This window comes from Papio anubis, chromosome 4, assembly GCF_008728515.1.
Source record: "Papio anubis isolate 15944 chromosome 4, Panubis1.0, whole genome shotgun sequence".
In the NCBI taxonomy this organism is placed as follows: domain Eukaryota; kingdom Metazoa; phylum Chordata; class Mammalia; order Primates; family Cercopithecidae; genus Papio; species Papio anubis.
The window spans coordinates 82,800,138-82,819,832 of NC_044979.1; the positions used below are offsets into that span (position 1 = coordinate 82,800,138).

The 19,695-nt window shown below is 40.5% G+C and overlaps 1 protein-coding gene, 1 non-coding gene and 1 pseudogene across 5 annotated transcripts; 2 read left to right on the plus strand and 1 right to left on the minus strand.

Annotated features, from left to right (window-relative positions):
- The first annotated feature begins 1,439 nt into the window (after nucleotides 1-1,439).
- On the plus strand, nucleotides 1,440-1,845 carry LOC116274515 (annotated as a pseudogene).
- Nucleotides 1,846-2,410: 565 nt separating this feature from the next.
- ARL4A (ADP ribosylation factor like GTPase 4A) lies at nucleotides 2,411-5,005 on the plus strand. 4 transcript variants are annotated; one of them, XM_009203316.4, is made up of 2 exons: nucleotides 2,411-2,865; nucleotides 3,993-5,005. In XM_009203316.4, exon 2 carries the CDS (start codon nucleotides 4,082-4,084, stop codon nucleotides 4,682-4,684), a length of 603 nt encoding a protein of 200 aa, XP_009201580.3. In that variant the 5' UTR covers nucleotides 2,411-2,865; nucleotides 3,993-4,081; the 3' UTR covers nucleotides 4,685-5,005. The 4 variants fall into 4 exon arrangements, with proteins under 4 accessions (XP_009201580.3, XP_017812397.2, XP_021791668.1 ...); XM_017956908.3 differs by having other exon boundaries at nucleotides 2,651-2,865; nucleotides 3,996-5,005; XM_021935976.2 differs by lacking the exon at nucleotides 2,411-2,865 and adding an exon at nucleotides 2,956-3,558.
- A 12,317-nt stretch (nucleotides 5,006-17,322) lies between these two features.
- On the minus strand, nucleotides 17,323-17,455 carry LOC116274762. The gene has a single exon (XR_004183537.1). It is a non-coding gene; the product is annotated as a small nucleolar RNA SNORA64/SNORA10 family (small nucleolar RNA).
- Nucleotides 17,456-19,695: the final 2,240 nt, after the last annotated feature.

Consider the following 19,695-nt stretch of genomic DNA (forward strand, 5'->3'; position numbering starts at 1 on the left):
CTTTAAACATGTAAAAACCATTCTTATCTCCTGAATTTGACCTACAGGCTGCAGTTTGCCAATGACTACTGTAGTTTTAAAACCTAGAGTATAACATGAAAGTGCAATTCACTGAGGGTGATTCTGCACGATTGGAAGCCCTCAGTGTTTTTGTTTTCCTTTTTTCCCTTTTTGCTCCAGGGAAGACTATGCAAGGAATACTGGAAGGGTCTACTGATTTCAAAACTACTGTAAACAGCGGGTGGCCATAGAATTTTCTTGCTCTAAATTCTTGACTTAAGGAGGATCTGCAAGTTATTCCAGTTTAATAAAGAATCCCTGTTGAATTTCCAAGAAAAGGAAATAGGGTATTGCACTAAGCCCTTTATAAATTATTTGCTGATTATGTGAATGGCTAATGAGATTTCACAATTATAACTAATCAGGCAATCCTTAGTTTATAATAGATTAATGTTTACAGAATATGCCATTTGATGTTTCTAGGTTTTATTCCCAAAATTAGTGTGGCTGTCTTGAAATTATGCATTGTGCTTAGAACTTAGGATTTTACGTTGCTTTTTTCTTTGTTTTTTTTTTTTTGCTTTTTTGAGACGGAGTTTCGCTCGTGTTGCACAGGCTGGAGTGCAATGGCGCGATCTCGGCTCACTGCAACCTCCACCTCCCGGATTCAAGTGATTCTCCTGCTTCAGCCTCCTGAGTAGCTGTGATTACAGGTGCCTGCCACCACGCCCGGCTAATTTTTTGTATTTTTCGTAGAGGTGGGGTTTCCCCACGTTGGCCAGGCTGTTTTCGACTTTAAGAATCCAGTATGACAAGTATGCACGTTCCTGTGCTAGTCATAAAAGAAATAAATATCACTGGCAATAGTGGTCTTGAGAAAAACTATGATATTTCTTGAGGAAACTCCAATCCATATTTAAAAAGAAAAAAAGGACAATTTTTAAAAAGTGTACCATATAGGTTCTTCCAAGTTACAATCTTACAGCCTTCACCAAAAAGATGTTTTGTCGACTAAAGCTTCCCTACAACTTTAAGTCATTACTTCTTTTGCAGGTTGTCATAAGAATCCTGAAATTACCGCTGAAAACATTTTATAAATTTATTCATCCATAGAGACTCCAATATTCCCCAAGGGCAGGGACAGTGTGTTTTGCTCACCATTTTATCCCCAAGCACACAGAATTGTGTCTATAGCCTATTAGGTGTTCAATAAATATTTGTGAACTTATTGATCAAAGACAAAACTACATTTAGTCAGAATCATCCAATGAAAAGCATTTTGCATTTGATGACTAGTAGACTTAGATGAACAGTTCCAGGACCACCGCTAGTTTTCCTTGGGTCTTTAGAAACATCCCTTTAGGGCTGCGGAGGGAAAATCCAATCTGGCCGCTGCCCCACAGCCCCTTTCCTTTCCGCGCGTTTGCCTCCCCGTTCTGATGAAGGAGGAAGTGGAGGCGGAAGAGCAGCAGCGATTTTCTTAGCCATTTTCTTACCAACAGAGGCCAAAGGAAGCAGCAGTGCACTACACTGTGGGTTGTCTTTGCGAGGAAGTGGCATTGGGCAGAGATGCAGTTAGCAAACTTATCATTGCAGCAATTTTGGAGCTGACTTTTCGACAGTGCAAGATCTAGAAATGTGTGCAAGACATGCGAAAAGAACCACCATTAACACTGAAGATGTGAAGCTCTTAGCCAGAAGGAGTAATTCACTAATAAAATACATCACAGACAAAAGTGAAGAGCTTGCTCAGATTAACCTAGAACGAAAGGCACAGAAGACAAAGAAGAGGATGCAAACAAAAATGCAAGGGAGCCAGCAGAGGCAGGAGTACAGGAAAGTTAAGAATTAAACTCTCTCGCTGCTTGGAAAATGCAGCTTTCTGCAGGTAGAGCCACCTAATATGTATATGGCCACAAAGCGAATTTTGAAGGGATAAATAGAGATTTTTTAAAAAGGCTAGATGGCTTTTTGTGTTGTATTTTCCAAGTCGTTAACTGCAAACGCTGGTTTTAAAGAGAACTGGACACTCAAGCAAAATACTCTTACTCCCATGTCTCACTACAGCATATGCAAATTGTTTAGTTGAAAGGTATATCGGAAATTATCGCAATTAAAATTGTGTGAGCAATTTGAAAGAAAAAGAAAAAAAGAAACATCTCTTTCATCTTTCAGAGTGTATTTCCTTATGTGTCAAACTGGAATATTTCTATCTGTCGCCAGCTCCCAGGGATGCTGCTAGAACCACGTGAGAGAGCGCGTTCACTTGCTCTACAAAAAGCGAAGGAAGGCGCAGTTACCAGCCCAGCCAACCCAGGCCGCTTAAGGCCAACTACTTGGGGACCTCCACGTCACCTCGATATATACGGGACCACCCGTAACCCGTGAACTACGGAATCCCTAACCTCGCATCACTTGGCGGCTGCCCCGCAGATGCCCTAGGCGCCCCGAGGAAAGGCCGGGCCGGGGGGGGGGGGGGAGGGGGACTCGTGCCAGGCTGGCGGGCCGCCACAGACAGGGCTACCGGGAGCAACCGCTCAGGGGTGAGGCCGAAGTCCCATCCGACCTCGCGGGCAGCCAGCGCTAGGCCGATTCGAACTCGACCTTGTTTTGGCGTTGCTAGGAGACGCGGCTCCTGCGCGCCCCCAACAGGCCGGCGCCCGGGCGGCGCGCGGGAGGGGGCGGGGACTGTCGCGTGGAGCTGCTGGGCGAGCACCGTTAGGGCAGCCTGGCGCGCGGCGCCCGCCAGGCGCCCAGTCCTCCGCCATCGCCCACGCCTCCCTGGTGCCAGGGAACAGGTATCAGCGCGCCTCCCCAGCGGCTGGGAGAAACGCTGAGTGAAGCGAAGGAAGGACGGTTAGTCAGGTGAGCTGCGGCTGGGTGGGCGGCCGCGGCGGCCACGCCCTGTCGAGGGAGAAGAGCCGATTGTGTCCGGAGGGGCAGGGTGAAGGGATCCCGCTCCGGGGAAGGTGGGCTTACCCTAGCGGGCGCGCCAGGTCTAATCTGTAGTACCTCAGGGGCCCGCGCGGTCACAGCCGGCACCCTCGGGCCTGCGGACAAAGGGTTAACGCGTTGGCGGTGACTGCGGGCCCCGGATGTGAGAGCCTCAGCTTGGCGCCCTGGCTGCGCTGCAGGTGCGCCGGGCCGAACGGAGCCGGCAGCCTGGCGGCGACCTGACCGCCCGAGGCTCCCCTTCACCTGCAGCGGCTGCTCGGCTCCCTCCGAGAACGCCGCCTTTTCTAACTTAAGGGCAACAGGTGGTGCCGGTGGACCGAGAGAGAGCCCAGCTCCGCCGTGCTGGGAGCGGCAGTTACCCTCACCAATTACGGAGCGGGGGCGGGAGTTGCATGGCTACCCTGATGCGGGTGACCAATGGGATTTGGGATCATGGGTGGACCGGGAGGAGTGGGCGTGGTCGGAGTCTGAGTCCAAGGTTTCTAGTGCGATAACTGCCAGAGCTGCTTGGAGAGCTAAGCTGGAAAGACGTGGGGGTGCTTATCCCTGCGTGGAAACGCTTGCCAATGCTTTCTCATTTGGACCCAGACTCCGGATCGGGAGGTGAGAACGTTGTTATTTTGGAAGGGTTAGGAGGTAATAGTGATCTTGGGTATGCTGTTAAGCATGTGGAATTAGATTCCCAAGATAGGACTATCTGCTTATGAGTTTTCTGCCAAATAGGCACTTTGTGGTTATGGCCACTTAGACCACATACTGTTAACTGGGTTCTTTCCAGAATGAGGTCTTTGAGGTTTGGGGGCCCAGGAGAAAAACGTACATATTACTGCAATTTAAGTAAACCAGATAATTTCAATCACTGTTATTCCATCGTTTGTCTTGAATTGTGTGTGTTCTCATGTACGTTTCATATCTCGTCTGGTTTAGCGAAGCAAGTTGTTGTAAGTTCTTCGTGTTGTTTATTTTAGCAAAGTAGAGAAAACCTGTTTTAATGTATTATTTCAGGAGAATAACTTATTATTTCTTCCCTCTCCCAGCAGTCTTATAGCTGAATCAGCTACCAAGAGAAGTTCTAAAGCGAGAAGAGAAAAGCACTTCAATTTGGGACATTTATTTGCACCTGGAAATGGGGAATGGGCTATCAGACCAGACTTCTATCCTGTCCAACCTGCCTTCATTTCAGTCCTTCCACATTGTTATTCTGGGTTTGGACTGTGCTGGAAAGACAACTGTCTTATACAGGCTGCAGTTCAATGAATTTGTAAATACCGTACCTACCAAAGGATTTAACACTGAGAAAATTAAGGTAACCTTGGGAAATTCTAAAACAGTCACGTTTCACTTCTGGGATGTAGGTGGTCAGGAGAAGTTAAGGCCACTGTGGAAGTCATATACCAGATGCACAGATGGCATTGTATTTGTTGTGGACTCTGTTGATGTCGAAAGGATGGAGGAAGCCAAAACTGAACTTCACAAAATAACTAGGATATCAGAAAATCAAGGAGTCCCTGTACTTATAGTTGCTAACAAACAAGACTTGAGGAACTCATTGTCTCTTTCAGAAATTGAGAAATTGTTAGCAATGGGTGAACTGAGCTCATCAACTCCTTGGCATTTGCAGCCTACCTGTGCAATCATAGGAGATGGCCTAAAGGAAGGACTTGAGAAACTACATGATATGATCATTAAAAGAAGAAAAATGTTGCGGCAACAGAAAAAGAAAAGATGAATATCAATACCTATTATATCTGTGTGGAGTAGGTTTTCTCTGGTCTGATTTTGACAAATAGAAGAGTGTCTACAACCTGGTTTGCCTGTCTGCCCTCCTGGATGCTATTAAAGCTTTGTTTTGTTGAACAATCAGATGCCCAACTCTGTTGCCTTGTGGAAGATGAGTAAATGCAGTGCTTCTTAAAGTGGTCTCTTCTCCCTACCCCACAAATCTTTTGGTACTAGCATTTGGGGAAGCCAAGCAAGGATAGGAAATTGACCAGAACACAGTTGTGGAAATTTGGCCTGAAGTTAGTGAAATAAAACTTTCAAGAGTGTCTGCCTAGTGTTTTGTGCTTATATCTTTTTGCGGGGGAAGCCTTTGCAAGAAAACTGCATACAAGGCTTTGTAATGATCAAGTGCTAATCGATGGAAATGTTAAGGTAGATTAACATATATGCAGTTATACTGATCACATTGGTCCAACCAGTCCTTTTTTGAAGTAAGGAACAAGGAGTATTTTTTAAGTTTTGGCCAAATGATTTTTGACGCTTTCTGGAATCAAGTAATTTAATGGTATAGCTTAATTCTAGACAATGTTTAAGTTGGTCTGCCTTTAATAAAAATAAGATATTTGGGGTGTATTCAAGTGCATGGATTAGTTTTCCTGACAAAGCATGTTTTGGTGTGTAGTCTTACTTTTTAGAAATAGCTATGCATCGTTCTACACAGGTTTAAAACAACTTTTTGGGGGATTTAGGGCTATTATAGAAATAGTTTGTTGTCAGAAGCACTTTCTCTTGAAGAAACTAAAATAATTGACTCATTCATAGTAAATATGGGCATGTAAACTAATAAATATGCACTGGATACATATATGGATTTATGAAGAAGGAAATTAATGATTTAGTCAAGAGGATGTAATTAAAATATGTGGTCTCTAAAATATTCCAGTTATGAGATATTTGTTTTATTAATATTTGCTGGCTGAAAACAAATGTGGTTTTTATATATTTTTGTAGTGTGTTGGGAAGAGCAAAACTTTATAAATATACCTGATGCGCTGTAGAATGAAAATGTAAAAGATACCCTGTATGTGTTCTGAGCTTTAATTTTTTGTTTACAAATTGAACAGTATTACATGGGCTGTCCAGTCCTGATTATAGAGAGGAAGAAATGGTAACAGTATGGCAGATAAGAATTACAATTATAGAAAATGAGGGGAAAGTAACAAACCTGTTTTATGAAAATTCAGTGGTGCTGTTTACATTGGATAAAAAGCTCTATAAGGAGGAAAGACCTTTATCTAATTCTTATCTACAGATAGAGACTTACTTCCAGTGACCATATATTACTAAATCAGCTTATTTTTTATGTCTAAAGCAACAGCTGTTGGTTCTGAAAAATCACTGAAAGAAATGCATTTTGCTAGCAGGATTTGTTTTGGCTTTGTTTTTTGTTTTTTGGTTTTTTTTAGTGGCATAACTGAGTGTTTGGAACCTTGATTCTTGTGTCACACAAAATGAATGAAGTAGCTTCATGCGGAGACTTCATATGTTAAATATTCCTGCACTAGTGATGGTCACTTAGAATGTTTATAGAAATGTGGATAATTACTACCAATAAACTACTTGAGGCACTAGGAGAACAGTATTAGATTTTGAATTTTAATGTATTTCCACTTTTGCTGAAGCTTTTAATTAGATGTGAAATAACAACTGACCAGCTAGGCTGTTTAGTCCCATAGTAGTTTAGATCTGCTTAGATGTGACAGGCATCGAAGGCTATTTTCTTTTTTTTTTTTTTTTTTCTCCCTTCACTGGTAATGAAATCATGGTATCTGCTGCAAACATGAGTAGATCCATTATGGATTAATAAAGCTTGCTGGAAAAAAAAAATCAGTGTATCAATTAGATTTTTCAGTTTGCCTGTACTTTCTGTCTACCTACTACATAAAATAGTGCTGTTTTTAACTATTTCAAAAGCTTGTGTGTAGCCTAAGAACGTAAGCAAATTAATGTTATCTAAGTTTTTCATATTTAATGGGCAAAAACAAAGACAAAATGGCATGAACACTGTACAAACTTTGATTTATGGAAGACAATTTCAGCTATAAAACCCATCATAAGATTTTCTAGCATGCTAAGTTCAAGTTCCCTACCCCCTATTCTAGTTATTAGCACCATAGGATAATGAGTCTTTAAATCCTGAAGAGTTTAGACTATGCTTTTATATCTAGTTTTCTATTATGGTGCACTTTTTCTAGTGCATATTTCTAAAATATTTTCTTGTATTTGAAGTTACCTGGTTTAATACAAAATATTAAGGACTGCTCAACTGAATCCAAATTAATATCAAAGAACAAAGTTTAAGAAAAAACCTTTTGATAAAGATAATTAATTTTAAAAATGTGCAGAGTTCTTAAAATGGTTTATAAATGGTGTTCTTAAACCATCAGAAGTTTACTAAGACTTAATCATGGAAAAATGAATTAAATATAGGGAGACAATAAATGAAGTTATTAATATATGTATTAGAAGAATTACTAGTCTGTAAATGAATGATGGTTCATGAACAGAGGGAAAGGCATAGACTTTGTTTGTACAAGGCAATTTTTTTTTCTTTTTGAGACGGAGTCTTGCTCTCTTGCCCAGGCTGTAGTGTGGTGGCACAATCTTAGCTCACTACAACCTCTGCCTCCTGTGTTCAAGTGATTCTCCTGTCTTAGCTTCCCAAGCAGCTGAGATTACAGGTACACCATCACGCCCAGCTAATTTTTATTTTTAGTAGAGGGGGTTTCACCATGTTGGCCAGGCTGTTCTCGAACTCCTGACCTCAGGTGATCCTCCTGCCTCAGCCTCCCAAAGTGCTGGGATTACAGAAATTAGCCACCATGCCCAGCCTGTACAAGGCATTTGACACAAGGATTGTTCCATTAATACTTCATGGTGACGTTGAAGGAAATCTTTGGTATTTCAAGGTTCTATTTAACATAACAATTTCCTCTGTAATGTAAACAGTGATTTCATCAGCGATAATAAAGATGCAAAAAAAAATGTTTTATCAAACTTTAGATGATGTAAAACAGCATTCATCTGATGCAATTGAGAATCTTGAGTACACCATCATTTGAAGCTGGAATTTTACCTTTAAGGTCTAAATTTGGCAGAACATTCTGGAAATAGATCCTGGTGTTATGGAATACTAGAGTGTCTAAGCCTTAATATGAACCAATATAAGGTGCCAATGCAGAATCATAATGTTAATATTAAAATCTGTGAAGATCAGAAGTAATAGTCTCAACAAACCACAGCCAGAGTATGTATCCAATTCTGTTCGTGCATACTAAAAATATGGGAATACCTGTACAGGAAGCTAGTTTAGGAGGATGTTAAATGTACTGGCTAAAGACATGAGCTTTGGAGTCAGATCAGTGTTCAAATCCTGGCTCTCCCATTATTACACATGACCTTTTAGCAAATTCCTTGAAACTTAGGATGAGAATGCCCTCCTGGTTAAATGACTGTCTCATAATTTTGAGAGGTTTGAAATAACGTGTATAAACTTTCACATATTGCCAAACATTTGATAAAAACTGACCTATTGTTAACCACTAGGAATCAATATGTTTATTATTTCATCTGGGGCAATTTACATGCAGCCTTAGTTTCTTAATTTGTAATGTGAGGATTATATCTACCATTGGGGTATAACCTTGATTTAAAAGGATTAAATCAAGCAATGATATTTAGCAGAGTAACTGACACTTAAGCATTCAATGGATAGTTTTTTTATTTTTGTTTTTGTGAGAAAGAGTCTCGTTCTGTCACCCAGGCTAGAGTGCAGTGGCTCAATGTCGGCTCACTGCAAGCTCAGCCTCCCGGGTTCAGGCCATTCTCCTGCCTCAGCCTCCCGAGTAGCTGGGACTACAGGCGCCAGCCACCACGCCCGGCTAATTTTTTCTGTTTTTTAGTAGAGAGTAGAGATGGGATTTCACCGTGTTAGCCAGGAAGGTCTCGATCTCCTGACCTTGTGATCCGCCTGCCTCAGCCTCCCAAAGTGCTGGGATTATAGGCGTGAGCCACCGAGCCTGGCCCATGGATAGTTATTAATAGCCAGAATACTTTATGATCGATATATTTAGAGAAAATACTTGTTTTGGCGGGGGAATGACTATAACATGGTGAACTCATACATGTCACAAAATGGCAACTTGGTGGAACTTGGTGAAAGTCTAAATACGCTGAACTCCCTTGAGATATGGATCATTTCCTTAGGTTTCTAAAGTACCAATTTATTGTAACAATATTATCCTACCTTTCCCTGTAAGAGACAAAATTTAATTTAAAATCTCAGTTATTTTCTGGTGTAGACATACATCAAAATACAATACCTCACTTTTCAGACATTAAAATTTGCAACTATACATTATGGTTCTTCAAAATGCCTCAAGATTGTTATCTATAATTCACAAATGTTTTCTAATAGTAAGAATCTGTATGCCAACATTTAGTGGAAATTTGCAGTATCTATGGGCACATCTGGTTGGTGATGGTGGTTGTGTTTGGGGGTGATTATGTGTGCTGTGTTGTTTTCCAGTTACTTTCAGTCTTTTGTCTCGTTTTATGTCTCCTGTTTATGTTGCTCTGAAGTGGAGATTACCTGTATTAGTGGTTGAAGAGAGATGTTGAAGTTGATTCATTTCAATGAAGGTCTACCTTTAGATAAAATCTTAACTTTTTATTATGACAGATTTCAACCTTATACAAGAGTAGAATAATATAACAAACACCCAAGTATCTGTCATCTAGTTGCAGTAGTTATCAACTCAGGGTCAATCTGGTTTCCTCTATACTTCCATTCACTTCCTTCCATGACACCTTCCTTTTCCCTCTACTTCTAGATTATTTTGAAGTGAGTTCTGGAAATTACATTTTATTTATAAATATTTTGGTATATGTGTCTAAAAGATATTCACTTAAAAATTTTCACTATCACATGTAAAAAGATATATACTTCTTCAAAATAACCAAATATCCATCCAGTGTTTAGAGTTCTATTATTATTATTATTATTATTTTTTTTTTTTTTTTTTTTTTTGAGACATTCTTGCTCCTTTCGACCAGGCTGGAGTGCAATGGCACGATCTCGGTTAACTGCAACCTCCTTCTCCCGGGTTCAAGCAATTCTCCTGCCTCAGCCTCCCCAATAGCTAGGATTACAGACATGCGCCACCATGCGGGGCTAATTTTTGTATTTTTAGTGGATACAAGGTTTCACCATGTTGGCCAGGCTGGTCTTGAACTCCTGACCTCATGATCCGCCCAAAGTGCTGGGATTGCAGGCGTGAGAATACAGAAAATTAGCTGGGCATGGTGGCACATGCCTGGAGTCCCAGCTACTCAGGAGGCTGAGGCAGGAGGATTGCTTGAACCCAGGAGGCAGAGGTTGCAGTGAGCCAAGATCACGCCATCGCCCTCTAGCCTGGGCGATGAGAGCAAAACTCCATCTCAAAAAAAAACTGGGCCGGGCGCGGTGGCTCAAGCCTGTAATCCCAGCACTTTGGGAGGCCGAGACGGGCGGATCACGAGGTCAGGAGATCAAGACCATCCTGGCTGACACGGTGAAACCCCGTCTCTACTAAAAAATACAAAAACTTAGCCGGGCGAAGTGGCGGGCGCCTGTAGTCCCAGCTACTCAGGAGGCTGAGGCAGGAGAATGGCGCAAACCCGGGAGGTGGAGCTTGCAGTGAGCTGAGATCCGGCCACTGCACTCCAGCCTGGGCGACAGAGCGAGACTCCGTCTCAAAAAAAAAAAAAAAAAAAAAAAAAAAAAAAACTGTGTATATATATATATATATACATATATATATATTTGATATTTTTCTATCTCTTGCAACAACTTATTCCCATTTATGCATAAATTGTCTCATCTTTAGAGAGAACTGAGTCTTTTTCACACAACCCTAGTAATTTTGGATGGCTTTTTTGATTTCTCATTTACCACAAAGTCCCTATCTTAACCTGTACATTTCCTGTCCCAGATCTGTTTTCCTAGGATGCCAGGTTCCTTGTATTAGGAAATGGTATTTAGAGTCCACAGTCTATACTACTGGATTTGTCATTGTTTCTAGGCCTTTTCAGTGGATAGTACTAGAACTCTATTTTTTTAAGATTAGATACATTATTAATTCACAGTGATAACTCCAATTCAAAGATTTACATTCAGAATGATAAGGCATTTTTTTTAGTTTCAGCGATATTCTCTCTTTTCACTCACGCCAAAAATACTAATTATGAGCAACACACATTTGCTTATTTGCTTTATTCCACTTTAATCTCAATGCAATACTGCTGTCAACAATTGGATGACTGGCAGTCATTTAAGAATATTGTAGTTACCTTTGTCCTTTAGGTATATCTCACTGGAGATAAATTCTTGTATTTTAAGGTCACAGAATTGTTATTTTCTGTGGGACTATGTTTTAGGTATATTTGTTTCACAAAATCTCTTATTTGTAGAAATGTTGACTCTGACTTATCTAATATATACAGTTCTTCAAGTATATTTAAATACTCAATTTGGGATAAAAAATTTTACACACAATACTTTAGGAACCTCTCTTTTATAAATTGATATACATGAATGTTTTCCACAATTATGAGGAATTTTTCCTAGTCAATATTTTTCTTTTCAGTTCAAGCAGTAGAATTGTTTTGTGAAAATTCAAGTAATTTACATGGAAGACATCTGATATATAACAGGCCTCTGATAGAAAAAGAACTCTTACTTTCCTGTTGCAACTCTTTGTAATGTCAACAAGAATCTGAATATTTGTTTTATGGGGTTTTTTCTTTGTTACTTTTTGGTGCAGAAACTGAATAACTAAACAGCATGTGATTAGAAATTGTGGGCATCCAGTGGGCTGAAGTATTTCTTAAGTATTCAAATGAAAAGTGCTTGTTTCCCTTAATCTATCATCTACCTGTAGATACCCAGAAATGAGTGAGTGACAAAATGGAGTTCCCTAGAATGACATTTTTCTAAACCGGCTATACTTCAGAATGACTTAAGGAGCTCTTGAGATTCCTACACTTCACTTCAGACATTTTGAATGGAATCTTTAGGAAATGGGCCCAGTAATTTATATTCCAACTCTTTGTAGGATGTCTTTTAAACATACCTAGATCAGCCAGATTTAGAAACCATTGCTTTGGAACTTAAAAATTGTGGGCTGGGGATGCCAGAGGGATAATACTTTTAGTGGCAGGAATAAAGGGATCATAAATAGAACTAGCCTAGGGAAACATTACCTGTTTTAGACGCTTTTCTTCTATATAGTGGAACGTTTTTCATTGGCTTGACATTTATGTCATAATAACAAAGCTGAGAATGCTCTCTGATCCAGGGATGTCTCAGATCACATGGCTTAGGGGAAATCTGAGTAACCCCAGGGAAAGGCAATATGGAATAGATACTTTTCATTTTACCAATTTTATATATATTGTAGGCTTAATAGGTGATATCTTAGAAATTTACAAGTAGTCCTGCCCATCTCACAAGAGACCAGTTAAAGCTTTGGAGATGAAGTTCTATTAATAACTAGTGCCTAAGGTGTTTTTTCTGTAACCCTTTTGAGAACTTTGAATGTCACAGGTTTCAATGATCGTAGCCAATTATTTTGAGGACTAGCAGATATGGTAAGGAAAAATCAAAGACCTATGACAGTAGGAACACTTGAAGAAAATGGGCAGATCCAAATGGCCTATAACCAATAGACTAAACCCAAGATACATTTGATTTATCAAATAAGCAAAACACCTTCAGCCTATTCTATAGAGAAAGAATGGTCCTTCTTGCTTGATCAATCTGTCAGCAGCTCCTCATGTTAGAAACTGGGTGTTTCTTTTAAATTATACAGGTAGAGTATTGATATGTATTAGCTGTGTAACTTAATGCAAGCTACTTAATTTCTCTTAGCTGCAGCCTTTTCACCTTTAAATGGCGACATTCTCTCTCTTACAAGGTTATTTATGAAGGAAGCTTTATGAGTCATCTGGCATGATTTCTAGTAAGTAGATCAAACATTCACTCAAGTATGTGAATACCTCATGCTGCCGGGTGTTTAGAATATAGCAGTCACCAAAACAGAGAAGGGTAGTTTGTCTCTTTCCTGCTCTAGAAAGTAAGCTCCGCAAGGACCGGGTATTTATCCATTGCCATATCCCTAGCTCTTATGAACTACACAGCACATACTAAACACTCACATATGTGCATAGTTAACAAATAAATGAAACTTAATTCTAAAGTGATATCAGACAAAAGTTAGTAAAATAAAAAATGTGAAAAGTGCTATGAAGGAAACAGAGGGCTAAGGATGAGAAAACAATAGGGGTGACTTTCATTGGATAAAGTGGTTGGAGATTTTTCTTATTTATCTAAAGAGCTATGGAAAGAGTAGAAGAAAGAGCATCTCAGGCAGAGGGAACTTTACGTGCAAGGGCCCTGAGATGGAAAATCACTGAACCAAGTAGACTAAGTATGCTTAGAACTGGTGAGCAATTGAGAGAATGGCAGCATATGAAGTTGCAAAATCAGAATACAGCATTTATCTGTCTGACAATTGTATCTTTAATGATAGTTTGCTTTTACTTAGTCTTTATATATTTAGTTACAAATTACTGATATTTTGTTTAAATCTACCACTTTTCCATTTGAAAATGGAAAAATAGAAATCTACCATTTTTCCATTTGACCATTTGTTATTTTTATGTCCTTTCTTTCTTTTAGATTTATTAAGTCTTTTTTATTCTTACCCTATCCCCATTGTTACACATTCTTTTACTATTCTTTTTGTTATCCCACAGTTACAGCATACATCCTTTTTTTTTTTTTTTTTTTTTTGAGATGGAGTCTCGCTCTGTCGCCCAGGCTGGAGTGCACTGCAAGCTGCGCCTCCCGGGTTTACGCCATTCTCCTGCCTCAGCCTCCGGAGCACCTGGAACTACAGGCGCCTGCCACCTCGTCTGGCTAGTTTTTTGTATTTTTAGTAGAGATGGGGTTTCACCGTGTTAGCCAGGATGGTCTCGAGCTCCTGACCTCGTGATCCGCCCGTTTCGGCCTCCCAAAGTGCTGGGATTACAGGCTTGAGCCACCGCGCCTGGCCGCATACGTCCTTGACTGACTAAAGCTTAATGTAAATTAGTACATTTACCACTTCTACTTTTTAGACAATATAAAAACATAAAGCTTTTTAAAATTGTATTTGCCACCCTCCCCCACGCACCTCCCCCTGTGATATATAGGCTTTTTATTTTATTTTTTATTTATTTTTATTTTTTTGAGACAGAGTCTTGCACTGTGGCCCAGGCTGGAGTGCATTGGCACAGTGTAGGCTCACTGCAACCTCCACCTCCAGGGTTCAAGCGATCCTGCCTCAGCCTCCCGAGTAGCTGGGACTGCAGGCGTGTGCCACCACACCCAGCTAATTTTTGTATTCTTAGTAAAGATGGGATTTCACCATGTTGACCAGGCTGGTCTCAAACCCCTGACCTCATGATCTGCCCGCCTTGGCCTCCCAAAGTGTTGGGATTATAGGCGTGAGCCACCGCACCCCGTGGGCTTTTGTTTATGAATTTTTAGCTCAACGCATTTAAGATCCTCAAGACATGACTATTATTACTTTTTGCATATTTATCCTTTCTGTACTAATTTTTTTTTTCTTGAATCTCTATAGGTTTATTAGAACTAAAATCTAGCAAAACTTTAATTTTGGAATCTGCGATCATTTTTCTTCTGTCTGAAGAACTTCCTTTAGTGTTTTCTCAGTATAGATTCTAAAGACAGAGTCTTTCCTTTTTGGTTTCCGAAAAGATTTATTTAGTTTTATTTTTAAGTGATATTTTCACTGTGTACAGAATTTCAAGGTTGGCATTCGTTTTCTTTTAGTACAGTTGATCATTGAACAAGGAGGGCATTAGGAGCACTGACCCCTACACAGCTGAAAATTTGTGTGTACCTTTTGACTCCCTTAATTTTTTTTTGTTGTTGTTGTTTGTTTGTTTTTGTTTTTTGAGATAGAGTCTCGCTCTGTCACAGGCTGGAGTGCAATGGTGCGATCTTGGCTCACTGCAACCTTCGCCTCCTGGGCTCAAGTGATTCTCCTGCCTCAGCCTCCTGAGTAGCTGGGACTACAGGTGGGCACCACCACACCGAGCTAATTTTTGCATTTTTAGTAGAGACGGGGTTTCACCATGTTGGCCAGGCTGGTCTCGAATTCCTGACCTCGTGATCCACTCATCTCGGCCTCCCAAAGCGCTGGGATTACAGGCATGAGCCACCATACCTGGCCCACTCCGGTAAAAATTTAACCGCTAATAACCTATGGTTGGCCAGAAGTCTTACTGATAACAAACAGAAAATTAACACATAATTTGTATGTTATTTGTATTATATGCTGTATTCGTACAATAAAGTAAGCTAGAGAAAAGAAAATGGTATTGAGAAAATTATAAGGAAGAGAAAATAGGTGACATAAGTACTGTGCTATATTGATCAATACTGTAAGCTTATGTCATGTGTCTTCAAGATGAATAGTTTGCCTGAAATAGTGGGCAACCACAGCTTCAGACCTCAATCTATGGTGTACATCCAAATAGTCAACTTTTCCTTTTAATGTCATAACTTTTCTCCACTTCTTTTTTTTGAGACGGAGTCTCACTATTGCCCAGGCTGGAGTGCAGTGGTGCCATCTCAGTTCACTGCAAGCTCCGCCTCCCAGGTTCATGTCATTCTCCTGCCTCAACCTCCCGAGGAGCTGGGACTACAGGTGCCCGCCACCACGTCCTGCTAATTTTTTGTATTTTTAGTAGAGACGGGGTTTCACCGTGTTAGCCATGATGGTCTCCATCTCCTGACCTCGTGATCCACCCGCCTCGGCCTGCCCAAGTGCTGGGATTACAAGCGTGAGCCACTGCATCCGGCCCTTTTCTTTGCTTCTTGAGCGCAGTTCCAGCACCACTTGGGGCACTTTGTATGATTCCCATGTTTCTTATTCAAGGTTTATGGTATTGCACCAGACACAGTGAAAAAACAAGTGAGAACCGTGAGGGATCACTTTTTACTGTAATATGCAATTTACTGGAGAGACAACTGCTCACATGGTAATAATTAGCGTAGCATGACTTTTTTTTTTTTCTTCTTTTTTGAGACAGAGTCTTTCTGTCGCCCAGGTTGGAGTGTAGTGGCGCAATCTCGGCTCACTGCAACCTCTCCCTCCTGGTTTCAAGCGATTCTCTGCCTCCGCCTCCCAAGTAACTGGGATTCCAGGAGTGCATCACTGTGTCAGGCTAATTTTTGCATTTTTTGGTAGAGATGGGGTTTCCTCTTGTTGACCTCCACCCACCTAAGCCTCACAGATTGCTGGGATTACAAGTGTGAGCATGACACAACATTTTAAGTGTATACTTGCAACACTTGAGCTTACTACAATAGCCACAGCAGGTGGCTACGAAATTGTTACAGTAGTAAGATAGGTACTATAGTGAATTTGAAGCAGTTATGATTGAATACTGCATCTTTATTTTTGTTTTAAGTTTCTGTCAACAGCAAATGGTGTCATGTATGGTCTGTAAATGTGTGAGAGAAAGTTTTGGTAAATTTTAACTTTTTATAAAAGGTGTATATTTTAGGATGGTAAATAATAAAATAGACTATGTCTACATGTATTTTATGCATTCGTGACATACCTTTTTAAAAAATTTTTGCTATTTCTAGGTGATGCAGTTCATCTGTGAGTTTTTCAAATTGCTCCAAATCTCCAAAAAATTTTCTAATATATTTTCTGAGAAAAATCTGCGTGTAAGTGGACCCATGCATTTCAAATCTGTGTTTTTCCAGCGTCAGGTGTACTTTAAAGTATGTCAGGAGAGTGGGGATAAAAAAATTCAAAGTATTTTTTTGAGAAAGTGAGCTATCCTCTCACTCAACAGCAATAATCACAGACAGAAGATTTCTGTGACCAAATGTGTGAGGATTTCTTCCCACCAGCAAGCAAGCAATCAATCAATTCTGCAGCAGAAACCACCTAGGTGTCCTCCAATTCAAGTCAATTCTGACACTATTTTCCTGCACATAAAACCACAGATTGAAGCCAGGTGCGGTGGCTTACACCTGTAATCCCAGGACTTTGGGAGGCTGAGGCAGGCGGATCACCTGAGGTCAGGGGTTCAAGACCAGCCTGGCCAACATGATGAAACCCCATCTCTACTAAAAATACAAAAATTAGCTGGGCATGGTGGCAGGCACCTGTAATCCCAGCTACTTAGGAGGCTGAGGCAGGAGAATTGCTTGAACATGGGAGGCAGAGGTTGCAGTGAGCCGAGATGTGCCACTGTACTCCAGCCTGGGCGACAAGAGTGAAACTCTGTCTCAAAAAGAAAAAAAAAAACACACAGATTGAGGGCTCAGTGCCCAAGACCACCCCTGACCCTCATCAGTCACAAGTCTGGGCCTGCGGAACTTCTGACCTACCAGCTTCAATGTAGAGTTTCCACACTCTCTCTTTGGGTTTAATTTGCTAGAGCGGCTTGCAGAATTCAGGGAAACTGAATATATGTTTATCAGTTTATTTATTTCCTTGCTTTTTTTTCTCCTGCTTTTGTTGCACCCTTCAAGGAAAGAGGCCACCATAAGGCCGAGCTGAAAAGTACCAAGGGACCTTTTTTCTCTCATCCCATTGCAAAAGTCACACAAGTGAAGCCAGGTGTAACTATACAGAGCCAAGAGAGTCATTTACTGGTTTATTACAAAGGAGATTACAAAGGATGTAGGTGAAGAAATTCACAGGGCAAGGTATGGGGGAAGAGGTTCAGGGTGTCCATGCCCTCCCTGACCACCAACCTCCAGGAGCCTCCAATGCGTTCAGCTATTCAGAAGCTCTCGAAACCTAGTCTTCTTGTGTCTTTTATGGAGGCTTCATTGGATGGGCATAAACGACAGCTGTGTAGAAATGTGATTAGACACAAAACATATGATCTAATACTATTAAGCGGAGTGGGGAAACCCAGCAAGGTCTATCTGTTCAGATTCTTTTTGTCCTCTCTCTGCTGCATTCTTTCCTCCAGGGAATGGGGCAGGACCCCTTCTGAAATGGGGATCTTATGGCCTACAATCACATAAGATAAGTCAGAGAATTTCTTTATGGCCAGCTCCAAGACAGAAAGGCAAGGAAGTTTTCTGACTTTGAAAGAGGAGGAGCAGATGAAAGGAGGCAGGAGGTAAGAAAAAGAGATTCTGTTTTCTGAGGCCTGTATCTGAGGTTTTAAATGCCCCAACATTATAACTAAAGACTGTAGCAAGGGATATGGGAGTTATAAGCCAGGAACTATGGACAAAAACATATATATATAGATATTATAATATCTATTTTTATATATCTCATTATTTCACACATGTCATCTATTTTCTTCTTGTTTCCATTGTTTTTGCTGGGAGGTCAGCTGTTAGTCTATTTTTTGCTCTTGTGAAGGTAATATGTCTCTTATTCTCTGGTTGCTTATAAGATTTTTCTTTTTTTTTAGCTTTTGCAGTAGGACTATGTGTCCAGGAGTGGTTTTCTTTGTACTCTTTTGTTAGAGCTTTGTAGAGGTTCTTGAATACATGACTTGAAGCACCTGTCAGATAACATCAACATCTAGGTATCTATGGGTCTGTCTCTTATTTTAATCAACTTTTGCCCTTTTACATTTCTTCTTTTTATCTGATTGACTGCCAAACATTGTAAATAAAAATTGTAGTTACGATTTGAGGCTCAGTAGGGTTTTATCTTTCCCCAGAGAGATTTTGCTTTTGTTACTGGCAGCAAGGGTTGAGTTAGATCATCTCTCTGGGTTTGATTTATTTCAGATCTTTCCCCTACATTTTCACTTTCTTTGTAGCTTTCTGATGCCTTCAAACAGTTAAAAAACAAAAATTGTCTAGTTTTTCCAGTTCTCTCAACTGGAAGATTGTTCTGAAACAGTAAAAAATAAATGTTATTCTAGAAACAATAGGAAGATACTAAAAAGTTTTAAGAATTGACATAACCTGATTTCCATTTTAAAATGACCTTAAATTAATTAGTTGTTTTGCCATATCTTTCCTTAAAATGTCCCCAAAGCTTTCTTTTACCTACATTTCTATTGTTATCATCCTGCTCTAAACTCTAAGTCACTAACTTGGATTACTGTTTTTTGTTTTTTTTGGTTTTGAGACTGAGTCTCTCTATCGCCCAGGCTGGAGTGCAGTGGCATGTGGTTGGCTCACTGCAACCTCTGCCTCCCGGGTTCAAGCAATTCTCCTGCCTCAGCCTCCTGAGTAGCTGGGATTACAGGTGCATGTCACCACGCTTGGCTAATTTTTATATTTTTAGTAGAGACGAGGTTTCACCATGTTGGTCAGGCTGGTCTCAAACTCCTAACCTTGTGATCAGCCCACCTTGGCCTCCCAAAGTGCTGGGATTACAGGTATGAGCCACCGCACCCGGCCGGATTATTGTTTTTATCTCACTTTCTTGGTTTCCTGAAAGTCATCTAACATATTGATGCTAGACTCTTTATTCAGAGATTTGGTGTCTTTTATGTCTAGATTTGCAAATTAAAAATAGCTATGAAGATCATGTGTGGTGGCTTATGCTTGTAATCCCAGCATTTTGGGAGGACAAGGCAGGTGGATCACTTGAAGTCAGGAGTTCAAGAGCAGCCTGGGCAACATGGAGAAACCCCATCTCTACTAAAAATACAAAAAGTAGCTGGCTGTGGTGGCACACACCTGTAATTCCAGGTATTTGGGTGGCTGAGGCATGAGATTTGCTAGAATGGGTGACGCAAAGGTTGCAGTGAGCTGAGGTCATGCCACTACCACCAGCCTGGGCAACTGAGAGAGACTGTCTCAAAAAAGAAAAAACGATGGGATTTTTAAAGTAGCACTATTAATCACACAGAAAACCAAATCAACTTAAAGTGATTAAGTAACTTGCTGAAAGTTACACG